Source organism: Haliotis rufescens, unplaced genomic scaffold, assembly GCF_023055435.1.
Source record: "Haliotis rufescens isolate VD_foot unplaced genomic scaffold, xgHalRufe1.0.p SCAF_7, whole genome shotgun sequence".
NCBI lineage: Eukaryota > Metazoa > Mollusca > Gastropoda > Lepetellida > Haliotidae > Haliotis > Haliotis rufescens.
The window spans coordinates 16981087-16994617 of NW_025964361.1; the positions used below are offsets into that span (position 1 = coordinate 16981087).

Sequence of the window (13531 nt, forward strand, 5' to 3'; positions counted from 1 at the left end):
ATCTTTGAGCGATTTAGGCCTACAGTCAGTCAATCTGAAAATACTTCCATCATTTTGATTCCCTCTCTTCGCTGTATAACAGAAATCTACTCAACCTTTCCCATGGACTGAAATGAGCCACATTGTTTCACAAAAATCAGAGTCAGCAGATTAGTACATGTACAGTAAACTTTCATTAGTAATGATTTCAGAAATAACATGGAAGAAATGGCGATAACTGTCAGTGGTCAGTAGGCGATGCGTGCATTAGGCCTATGTACAGACCAACACGCTTACAATCGAAACCCGAACGTAATATGACGGCCACAAAACGACGCCAGACTGAATTCTGGTCAAACATATACTGCTTGCCCTTGATAATTACCCTTTGCATCCATAAAATAATAATATGGAAAAAAAGTCTTGGGCCTCTTTCACCCCTATATACATCATGTTCTGTGTATCACATAATAATATCAACACTGACGCTCAGTGAAAGTGACCGGCAAACTGCATTCTAAACCCCGCAACTTCTGAACAAGCATGAAATACTCATATCCCCTGCCAATACATCTTCCCGAGGCAAGAGAGTTAACTGACATTAAAAGGCCAGTTTCCACCCTTGCCAAACTAGGCTGGAATTACTGGGCTCGATCGTAGCGCCACCAGTGGCTATTACCAGTTATGTCCCTTCTAAGCCTCTCCTATGGACCAATCAGATTCCAACTCTCGTATCAGTTGTGTTTGCTTCAAACAAAATGGTGGCCCCCGGGCAGGACGATCTGATCGATAATCAAGATCTTTATTGTGATAAAACGGGTCTTACATCGCGAAATGCATCAAATCACGTGAGCACCTGATTAAAAACATGAAAAGATTTGGAAAATATCTGCTGACAACAAGTTGGCGGTGCACATGTTTTGCAAATCCTGCAATCGACTGAAATCTGCATGACAGTTTACGAACCGGATTTCGATTTCAATCCACGATTTTGATTTGACTATGCATAGACTCGTTAGTCCAGCCAAAATGTAACTCCATAATACCTGCCTAGTTCGGCAACGGTGGAAACTGGACTTTTATAGTCAGTTAACTCTCTTGCCTCAGGAAGATGCCACCAATATTACATGTCCGGTTGTGTGCAATGCATTAGCTCCTGTGAACTATGTTCATTGGGCCTTTTTGTAAATGGCCTGATTGCAGCACTAAAAAAAAAAATACTGGTGTTGTTTTGCCATCTGCAGTTTATGATAGAATATGTAACTGTATTTGTAATGAGTACGGATGAGACATAAGGACAAACAACTTCTTTATCACAATAAGGATCGATGGTTTCGGTGTAGGTTCTAACACCGTTATCAAGCAAGTGAAGTACAGAGTATGGTTGACAAGAATATATACTGGATAGTGTTTATACAGTTGAGTAGGTTTAAGATCAATTACACTGTTGTATTTGTAATGAGTTGTGTTTCTGCATAAAGCTAGTCAATGAATGCAACAACTGTGTCCATGACACTTTTGGAGGAACATACACACAAGCAGAACTTACCAACAAGAAAGGAAATGTATTCAATACTGCGAGATGACATTATGTGCCAAGTTTGGAGAAGAAATATGGTAAGTTTTTCAAGATCTGCTTCAGAAATGAGGACTACCACCATTTTCAGTCTAAATTAAAGTCGTTGCCATGGAAACTAAAAAAATAATTTCTTTAAAAATCCCAAACTATCAAAAGGCACCAGTTCAACAATAGACCTATCTATGTGCCAAGTTTGGTGAAGAAATATGCTACGGTTTTCAAGATCTGCTCCGGAAACGATGACTACCGCCATTTTCAGTCTAAATCAAAGTCATTGCCATGGAAACTCGAAAAATATCTTTTTAAAAAATCCCAAACTATTAAAAGGGACCAGTTCACCAATACACCTATCTATGTGCCAAGTTTGGTGAAGAAATATGGTACGGTTTTCAAGATCTGCTCCGGAAACGAGGACTATGGAAACATATCAACTAGCGGATACTGCTTTTGAAAAATTAACTTACCTCATCCAAATTCACTGATCAACTATATCCAGTTCCAGTTGCTGCACAATCACTTGGTTGTAATATATATCCAGAATGAACTTGAACTAGGATGGCTTGTGACATCAAATCTTTCGTGATAATGTGACGTCATTCTGACGTCACTTCACGAGGCAACAAGGCTTTACTTTTCAGCAGTCGCTCTCCAACGCAAAAAATGCGCGCCAATTGTTTTTAATTGTTATATTGGTTGTGACAACAGTTAGTATACAGATTACTTTTAGTATTAAGAGATGAAAATTCAAATGCCGAATATATAGAAAGGTAATGCATTACTGCCTTGTTATTCTGACAAATTCAGGTTGATTTTGATAATGCAGTTCTATTCCTTTATGACTATCAAGGAGCAAACTTGTTGTTGTAATGTAATGAAATAACGTTCCACGTTGACGTTATAATAACGTTGTGACAACGTTACCAATCCACAACCTTACCACAACGTAGTGACGACGTCATGTGTCAGGCATCTAGCTTCCAGTAAGCCGTCTTGGAGAGGTGAGTGCAAAGCTTGCAACAACACTCTTCTGTAGAAATTATGCGAGTCCCCAGTGACCATATAGGGGAGGGGACAGATGACGCAATAACAGATGAAAAAACACTAAAACCAACCCCAGAAAATACACAGTAAATATATCACAACATAATATGTATAAAACATCAAAACTCATTATCGCATGTTTAATGTGCACCCCCTTCTACACAGCTGTGTTGTTTGGGAAAAAAAGTGTGCACTATACTCAAGAAAATACGGTACTTGGTTGTACTCACTCTTAATAGCTTGATAATAATAGGAATCTACATCACAACCTTGCAAAAAGCAATAAACCAGAAGTTTTGTTTTTTTTTAACCCAAGTGTGGCGTAGAAAAGGAGAAAAGATTTCAGGATTCCAACCTAGCCAAACTTGACCTCTATGGAGATGGCTCAATTATTAAGGTAGGATCAGTTGAGCTGGAAGAACCGATCTTCATGTCCTACAGCAGGGCACAATGACAGGTGTGCACTACATATACTCAACAACAAAAGTTCCTGTGACACCAATATGTTAGCGTATTTTTCAAAAAAGTACACAAGTAACAAAAGCAACTGCTACAAAAAAGCATGCATTCCATGCAAAAGTTGACTTTCATGTAAGCCCCATGCATTTCACTACCCAAGAATGGGTATAAAAACATGTGGGTTAACGGGATTCCATATGTATTGTTTAGCATCGTGCTGACAACAACCACTCAGAAAAACAATAAAATTATGCAATTATTCAACATTACGAAATGCCAAGCCTGTCCGTAAATGAGCGCCTGCAAGCCATTGGTATGCTTGAAGCAGCATCGAGTCAACGTGATGTTGCAAGACAATTTAACATCCACAGAAACACCATTTGGTGTTTATGGCAACGTTAGCAAAAGACGAATGCAGTCAGAGACCACCTTCGAGTGGCAGGCCATGCGTAACCAATAATCGACAAGATAACTGGATTCGAACAACACACCTAAGAAATCGATTCAGTGATTCAGACGAGCTTCAGCGAGATAGGGGTGTTGAACATAGAGATTTGTCACGTTTGTATGTAAGCTTGGGTTCATAATTCAATGGGATGTTTCATTACCATGGCATATATGCTCAACAACAAAAGTTCCTGTGACACCAATATTTTAGTGTATTTTTCAAACAAGTAAAGTTTGGTTTTCAGTATTGTAGTACATGTATGGAATCAAGTCACAAAAACGCATCTGCTACAGAAAAGCATGCACACCATTTGGTGTTTATGGCAACGTTAGCAGTCAGAAACCATCCTCGGAGTGTTCGAACAACACACCTACGAAATCGATTCCAGGAGGCAACAGTGACTGCAAGAAGCATCCCTGGCCCTCGATGAATATCTTCACAAACCGTACGTCGTCGCCTCAGATGTGCTGGGATTGTCGCCAGAAGACCCGCCAGACGTCCCATTTTGACAGGAAACCACCGTCAAGCACGTCTACAGTGGTACAGACCGCGTCTACGCTGGACGGGCATGCAGTGGGGACAAGTTCTATTCACTGATGAGTCTCGTTTTCACCTCAGCCACAGCGACGGACAGATTCGAGTGTACCGACGTCCAAGTGAACGTTACGTCAATCATTGTGTAACGGAAGGAACTTCGAAACATGCTCTACCACTAGACCATGGAGGCGGTCTCTCCTGCTGTTGAGTGTTAACAGAGGTGGAGTCATAAGGGGTAGATGACAAAAACAATACTACATCCTCTGCCGACCTAACACGATCTATGATGTACGTTTCAGAATTTGAAAAAAGATTAGAATATTAGTAGTTTATGATTCATAGTGTTAAAAAAGATTTATCGAGTGTAATGTGCTTTAAAAAAAACCACATCGTATCCCTCCAGTGAATTAATGTCAATGAACAGGTACGATAAACTTGGTCAATAAAAATGTTAAATTTGACATAAAACATAACTAGACATGATGAGTTATCATTGTATTTCCTGCTCTCCAAGGCATTGTTTTGTATGCAGACATTAAGATTACCATGTGCTTTTCTCATAAACTAAGGCAGAAATAGCAATCAGCTGCACACACATTTCTCCCTATCTACCAGTGATTCAGTTAGAAAATACCCAATGATACAACTTCAAAGAATTTTGATGCAATGGTCGGAAGAAATTGTATCTGAAAATATTGTTTTATTGGGAATAATATATTCCAATATCGTGTTGCAGCTTTTACTATAAATATCTAAAAGTATAATTGCCACAAATATGACTTTTAAGGAGTCAAAGTATGACATTTATGATATGTGTCTCCATTCTCTTGCAACTAAAGTTTGTTTCAAGGCGTCAATAGCGGTAATCAGACTTTTGTTGCTGTAAATAACGGTGACCTGGCGATCTACCAATCACTTCACACACGATTTTGCCAAAAAATATTAAATGAAACTTTGAATAAAATTAATAAAATACATTACAAACAAGTCCAGATATAGAATGATCTTGTCTATATAACCAGATCGTATGATAATGGGATGACATTGTGTACATCTGTTTGAATTTGTTGACTGGTATTTGCGGTGGTACATGGTCAGCTGTTAATAATTTTTTAAGATGGGGAAAAACTCAGTGTAAAACTTGTGTTTATTGACAATGTAAGGTAATTTGGGGAGGCATGTGTTACCGCACACTATAACCAAGTAAGCGCAATATTGAAGGGAGCAATAGCTAGGGAACACAGTACTTTGCGTTCCGTATTGTGGCGATTCGATAAATACTGTATTCGACGTAATAAGCGCCCCGCTCTAATAAGTGCCCACGGCAATATTTGCTAATATATTGGCCAGTGAACAATCCAAATTAGCACCCCTTCTGATTGATCAATGTTCACAAGACTTATTTATTCGTGTATGATACACACTCATGTGTTATATATGCACACTCAATTATGGGCAATTAAATTTTGGGAAAATATATCTAGACATGTATCATGTATTGTATCATATCGTAGGTCAAATATCGCGATGTATCGGAATATCGGTGTATCGCTTCACCGTTGCTGAAGAGTGGAACAATCTTCGAATGGCAACTATCCAGACACTTATTGGCAGCATGACATGACGGTGCCAGGCTGTGATTTCATGATGTTTTTATGTTTCAGTTTTGGTCACATTTTGTTTGCATTTTTAACAGATGCACCCAATTTGACATATAAGCTTTCAATAGGTGATCCTCAGCAACCTTTGAGTGGTACAGCTGAGACGACATCCATACCTGTGTACATAAATCCTCCTACATCTGGACAATCATGTCAAGAAGCCTCTGGATCAAACTCATCTGGTCTGTTCTAATTGTGAATGGTGTACCAACAGAGATCCCCACATATGAGTCCTGTAGCCGTGGCATGACATGGCAGACTCCCGCGACAAACCAATTAATGTAAGTACCAATATCCATTGCATACTTGTTCACCAAGGAGAGATCCTTGACCTGAACCAAGGTAATGTAACTCTGGTGGTAAGCATACCAATTTGAAGAAAACTCAGTCAAACATTTGAAATTCCCGAGAGAGAGCAGTCAATCATCAGATATAAAAGCTGTCCTAATGAAGAAAGAGGAAGATAATGTTTTAATTTTTGAAAGCTGTTAGAGACATGTCAGAGCTCAGCCACAGAAGCATAAGGTGAACATGGGATGAAAGAGCCAGGGTTTGGCAACCTGCATATTCCAACATTTGTGTCGTAATTGTGTCTCCTCAGTCTTTGGTTTCAAATCTGGCATTAGATGGTTCAATTCTTTTGAAACTGAGTAGAGTAATCAGAGTCTACATAATCCTCCATGATATCCAATTTGGAGTCTGTATGGTAAAATTTAAGTCCCGGGAGGGTACCATGGTGTCAATTGAATCCAGCCTGTTCCGATGCAGCTAGTGATCTAATGCAAAACAGGCATTCGTACCAGTAGATTGACCTATGTGTGATGTCATCTTTCCTGCCAAATCTGTGCTCCATACATATGGTGGCTGGGACAGTCCTGTGATGGCGGGAAGAGTGTCCAAGTTCAAGAGAGGTTACGGGTCTGCAGAGGGGCAATCCTTGGTTCCCCATGGAGACAGTGGCAGTTGAGAATCTTGACAGGATATATCATAGGTACTGCCTGATGACAAACAGTAGTAGAATTGCTGTGTACACCATCCAGTGCCCCTGCAACTTTCGTGCAGATTGTTCACTCAGTACCAAAGGAATCACCAGACTCGAAACGTGACTGTCCCCCTGCGGCCTCTTGGCTGGGGGAAGCTGCTGAGATTGTTCATCATGTCGTTGTTTTATCCATTCCATCTCTGATGATAATGCTGTCAAGCGTGAATCAAATATGGTCTCCATAGCTGACTTTTGTAGGAGTGATGTTCCATCATACTGAATGAGAATCCATGGGCAGCCGCAGGCTGGGTTGGGTTCTTTGCAGTTTGGGGGGATTGAGGAGGCTCTGCGGAGGGTAAGCAAGTCTTTTTAGCTATTTCTTTACACTTAGCTTTCCCGACTGACTCAACTAACATGAGAAAAGTCGACTGTGAGACAGAAAAGCACTGCTTACACCTATCATCTTCTGTACATGTCCACACTTCTTGCATATTGACAAGGATTACGGACGACGCCATCACAGTCCCACAACATAGACACCCAACTAATACTAACGTGAGGGAAAAAAAACACTTACTAAAGAAAAATACCTTCTAAAAACAGCTGAATTATGTTGTAATTACAACTTGAAAACACTGAAAACTAACTTATTCAACTGTGTGCTAGAGAACAGAAACTCGAAACACACAGAGGAAAGAAGTTGTTTTCCCTGCCCATGCCCATGCTAGAGCTGTAGACAACTGTGTGCTGATATAGGCAAAACTATTCATGAATAGTTGACAGTGAATAAGATCTGAAAATTTAGTTATAGCTTGAAAAAAGCCAAACTTATTATAACAATGATGTAATAGAGCTATGGTAGTCTCAATGATTACTAAATATCTGAACATGATGTAATAGAAGTTATGCATTCGAAGGAATTACTCATACAGTATTTTTAAGCCATATTGATAATATGATGACAAGTCCAGTTGAGCTAAATGTTTACACTAACCTAACCTTATGATCTGGATATCAGTTTTAGTCTGAAAAGTATGCAAGATATAAATGCCATACATAAAACCATCATTAATCATTTCTGCACCAACCTTCCAATGGCTCCAAAAGGGATCCTGTTTCTCTCCAGCTTTCGCTTATAGGCAGCCCGCAACATTTGTCCGAGGATCAGTGGTAGGACAACTGTGGAGGACAACTGTAGGAAGATAGCACTGGCCGGTACATGGGCAGTTGATCCTACCTACACATGCAAACAAAGGACATAATGACAGGTACACATCTCAGGCATCCAACAGAACCTGGGACACTAGACACACTACTCACGCTGGTCATCATTTGTTGTACATGTGCCTTTTCATGGGTCTACAACTATTACTTGAGTTGCCTATCAAAACCATAGACTTTCCTACTGAAATGAACTACAATCAATATGATTTGTTTGTTTGTCTGACCACCCATTCCCATTAGTCGCCTCTTACGACAAGCATAGTCGTCTTTTATGGCAAGCATGGGTTGCTGAAGACCTGTTCTACCCCGGATCTTCATGGGTCACAATCAATATGAGACAAAAGGTATGACATGAAGGGATTGAAACATGTTAACCTCAAAATGACTCCTATAACTTATCTCAATCTGGCTCCTGTAACTTATCTAAATCTGGCTCCTGTTATCTAATCTAAATCTGTCTTCTGTTATCGAATCTAAATCTGGCTCCTGTAATCTAAATCTGGCTCCTGTTACTTATCTAAATCTTGTCTCCTGTTATCTAATCTAAATCTGGCTCCTGTTACTGATCTAAATCTGTCTCCAGTTATCTAAATCTGGCTCCTGTTATCTAATCTAAATCCGACTCCAGTTACTTATCTAAATATAGCTCCTGTTATCGAATCTAAATCTGGCTCCTGTAATCTAAATCTGGCTCCTGTTACTTATCTAAATCTTGTCTCCTGTTATCTAATCTAAATCTGGCTCCTGTTACTGATCTAAATCTGTCTCCAGTTATCTAAATCTGGCTCCTGTTATCTAATCTAAATCCGACTCCAGTTACTTATCTAAATATAGCTCCTGTTATCTAATCTAAATATGGCTCCTGTTATCTAATCTAAATCTGGCTCCTGTTATTTAATCAAGTATCTCCAACTGAAAGGGCTCACTCCAACAGAAACCTATGCATATATGGTGTTAACATTTGGGGATGATGCACCTTTCTTTCCCACTGTTAAAGGTAGGCAGCAAAGTTCAAGAGGGAAAGAGGGAGGCTTGAGGCTAGTCCAAGATCAGGAAGACCTTCAACTGCCACAACTATGGAAACTTTAAATGTTGATAAAATACATAGCCAATACAGTAAACATCTCTCAAGCGTCGAGTTGAGAACAATCTGAGGAATGAACTTGGCATGACAAAGGTTTCAGAATGTTTGGATTCAAGGCATCCAACTCCTGATCAGAAGTGCTCCAGGTTCATCATCTCTGTTGATTTTGTTGAGCAATTTTTAACCATGGATGAGTCAAGGGTTAATCACTATCAGCTAGATACTAAACAACCATCAAAGCAGTGGAAACATCTGACCTCTCAACCTCTAAAGACGGTTAAATCAGTTCCATCAGCTGGCAAGGTGATGGTTTTGGTTCTCTGGGATTCCAAAAGAATCCAGCTGAGGACTACCTTCTGAAAGGACAAACCATTAAATGCCAATACTATGCTAATCTGCTTAGGCAACCGGATTAGAATATCAAGAGTAAATGTCAAGAAAAACTAACTAAAGGGGTGTTGTTACAACAGGACAGTGAATTTGTGATCAAAGTTGTTGTCACCATCGCTGCAATGCATGACTGTGGTTTTGAAGTTATTGAACATCCTCCGTATTCACCAGACTTGACACCATCAGATTTCCATCACTTCCCCAACTTGAAGAAAGAACTGTCTGGCAAGCATAATGCAATAATGTGGAAATCTTCTACACCAGTGGAATCTAGGCACGCCAGCATCATAGGCAGAGATGTGTGGACCTCACAGGGGATGATGTTGAACAACATTCAGCAACCAATTCCATCATAGAAAAGCACAAAACCTTTCAGCCACCCCCCGTAGGAAGTAAATATGGTTTTACGCTGTTTTTTGCAATATTGCAGCAATATCATATTGGAGAAAAACAGAAATGGTACCCATGTGTGAAATTCAAACCAGGTCTTCTGCATGATGAGCTAACGCTTTAACCACTAAGCTACCCCACTGTCCCCCCTCATAATAGGCTGCAGACTAATATTAAACCTCATTAATCTGTTTCCTCAACAACCATGTTATGCTGTTTTTGATAAATGTATAGTTTAGACAGAGACCATATACTGAGGGACGGGCCTCAAGGCAAGTTTGAGACCGATCACAGCCGCTCAAGACTATGCGCACTTTAACGCGAGACTGTGCGAGATTCTAAGATTTACATGCAAGGTTTTCGCGAATTGAATCAACTGTCCAATAAATTTTAATCAGAACTAATTAGAATATCAGTGAACAAAATTGTTTTGGTTTACACACAAACATAATGTCTTATCAACTTTACCATAATATAATTGTTGTAAAATTATGATGATTTCTTCCCCAATTCATTAATTTTAGTTGTTGTACACGAGGACATAATAAATTAATTACCAGATTCTTTTCCAACTTTTGAAAAAATTGAGTCAGGAGGCATCTGATAAAGTAAGCATTTTATTACACTACCTGCTTATAATGAATGTTCCTTGTATATCTGGACTTATGTTTGTAATTTATTTTAATTCTTTTATTCAAAACATTATTCATTACAGAAATGGACACTTTGAAACTAGCGTATATCAAACAATAGTTATCATTGTGTATAATTCTAAGAATACTTCCTCTATTACATCATAGCCACATATTCCCATTTTGGCAATAATCACACTATAAAATCTTTAGATTTTTTCGACAGACGTCCTCTTCACTGCCAATTATCCCATAGTCTTTAGGTAAACCCTATCCCTTGTCAAACTGCATCTGCGCATGCGCAAGGCGGGAAAACATCACTTCTTTCCAATAACCTTCATCGACTAGATGTAAGATATATTGGGGAGGTGGGAGGGACTATTTCCTGATGCAATAGAGGTAGTATTCTTAGAATTATACACAATGATAACTATTGTTTGATAATTCCTGCGAATACCCTCCCTCTATTACATCATAGCCAGTATTTACCAGAGGGACAGGTGGGATCTTGTCATCTAGTACTCCCGGATAATTGGCAGCATTAAATTAAGGGAAACACATAGGCATAACGGGGTATGACTCAATGCCAGACTTCCTGATTTCACCCTTGGCCAACCTGCAGAAGACTTGGCACTTGTGGCGTCCTTTCCGTTTTATGATCTAATGATTGTAACCTGTTATTGGTGGATATTTGACCTTATTTATATGATTCCCTCTCCGGTTAATGACCTTTCTGATGTCACTTCCGGTTCTGAGAGCATTTATGATGACACTATTGGTTCATTCTCCTGTGACATCACTTGGGTCGTTATGACGTCACTTCCGGTTCTGAGGTCATCTATGACGTCACTTCCGGTTCATTTGTCATTGTGACGTATCTATATACCTTTTGCTCTATAGCCAACAAGCATACATACTTATCTCACCTCAGGTATGATAATGACGTACTTTTACGCTGATGACGTGTTTCCCTTTATATATTGGTGATAAACGTACTCTTTTACGTAATTCCGGTTCTGAAGTCTTCCCCGACAACACCTCCGGTAGTTATACATGTTACGCCGAGCGACTAACAATGTAATAACCCTATCACCTTATGATCTATGACTATGATCCCAGATGTTAGCCAATGATCTGTCCAACCCAGTTGACATAATGTAAAGGCTAACTTACCTTATTTTGAGGTACTTCTGGGGATCTTCATGTAAACAGGAAGTTGATGATTTAGGCATGTGGGAAACAATCCAGGTGAGGGGTATCCCACGTCGAGGTTATCCACTTAAATACCTCGGGGTGGAGAGTCAATTCCGTGGGTACAATCTTGTTTTTCCGGGATAGGCAGTCTGCCAGTATGTTTACTTTTCCCGGTATGTGCCGCGCTTCTATCCTGCAACTCACCAAGCCTGCCAAGGCAAATATCAGCGTAACCTCCCTCAACAAAAGTGCTGACCTCGTGCCCCCTTGAAGTTGTATGTACGCTACCACCGTGGTGTTGTCTGTAGCTATCAGTACCGACGAATGGTGTAGTAGGTTAGCCCATGCCTTCATTGCTTGGACAATGGCTCTCATTTGCAGGCAATTTATGTGTAATTTTTTGTCTTGATCTGACCACATTCCTTGGATTGTGACGCCGTCCATATGTGCGCCCCAACCTTCGCCTGATGTGTCTGTATATAGGTGGTGTAACGGTGGGGGGAACATGAGAGGGATGCCTGGCATAACCAGAGCACTCTGAATCTTTTCTATAGCTCTCAGATATCTGTCCTCTGGAGGTTGTAAAATGCCTTGTGAAAGTTGAAACCTCGACCCTATGTACACGATGTCTTGGGTTGGTATTAATTCTGACTTGACAGGATGTACCAGGAAACCCAGGTGAGATAGAAGTTGGATCAGAAATATTGCGTTCTACTTTATCTGCAATAGATCTTGATCGGCTGAGAGGAAATCGTCTATATAGCCGTGGAATCTTACAAGATTTAGATGAGCGAAGCCGATGATGGGGGTGATAATCCGAGTAAAAAACCATGGTGCTATTGATATTCCGAATGGAAGCACGTTGAATTCGAACCTTTGACCGTTTACTGCAAAGCGTAGGTAAGGTCAACATGGTTTGGCTGAGAGATTTTTGGGTGTAGAGAGTCACGAACGGCGGTTACTTCTACCTCTGGTATAGGATAGACCACGACATCGGCTACTTTGGGACTCATGTCTCCCTCGGCTTGGTCTGGAACGGGATGAGTTTTTTCAAGTGGAGGCACGAAAAGACTCACGTCCTGACATAACACGGATCCGTGTGCCTCTCGGTGTTGGCCGACCGCTTTTCATTAAGCTTAGATGCCAATGATATAGTGGAGTTTTGGAATCTCTGATTAGTGGTGTGTGAAATTTCATCGATCACAGAGGTTAGTCTGCCGTTGAAGAACTGGGGCGCCAATATCGACTGAGACATCAAACTTCGTCTTAGTGGATCTGAAATACTGTGTCTAACCTGTTGAATAAGATGATTCCGTTGAATAAGCAGGAATTGTGTGGACATCCATACCTGTGCAGATTGCAGATCTTCGTGCATCTTCAGTATGTTATCCAGCGCACTATGAAAGAAAACCAACTTGTTCCAAATTTCATCTCAACCTTTTGTGTCACAAGGTTGGCCAGTAAATTCCTCACAGTTAACAGGGGGAAGTACATGTCTGACGCCTGCTGCAAACCAGTTCATATATGTGCTAATATTTAACATCTGCTTGTTAAATCTCTGTTCATCTCTGAATTTGCTCATCTCAACATTCATCCTGGTATTAAGGTGTCTGACCAGTTCAAAATATTCATCATCAATGGTAGGAGATGTGGGGAATGGACAATTGTGGGTCTTATAACAATGTCTCCCATTGTGAGGAACAGGCCTGCTAAAGGCTCTACTGGTAGAGGCATTTAAATCCGCATTCATTTTTGTGACCTTCCCTCTTTTCAACAGGATTTTCATAACCAGCCCTTTCAATAAGCACCGGATCATCTGCCTCCTTGCTTGGGGGCTTTACAGATGGGATCAATTAATGGATTTCATAGATGATATCTCTAAACGAGTAGTCGTTTGGTTTGAAAGTGAGCGTACTATTCGTATCCCCCTG

General features: G+C 40.2%; 1 protein-coding gene across 6 annotated transcripts in view; it reads right to left on the reverse strand.

Moving 5' to 3' along the window:
• LOC124151844 (sodium/bile acid cotransporter 7-B-like) overlaps nt 1–13531 on the reverse strand; it is a 95982-nt gene that overhangs the window by 19677 nt on the left and 62774 nt on the right. For 4 of the 6 annotated variants that reach the window (XM_046524499.2, XM_046524498.2, XM_046524502.2 and 1 more), the window contains one exon: nt 7775–7923. In XM_046524499.2, the coding sequence (XP_046380455.1) occupies nt 7775–7923 (149 nt within the window). The remainder of the gene's footprint in view (nt 1–7774; nt 7924–13531) is intronic. The other 2 variants (XM_048388301.1, XM_046524501.2) reach the window with 1 other exon arrangement.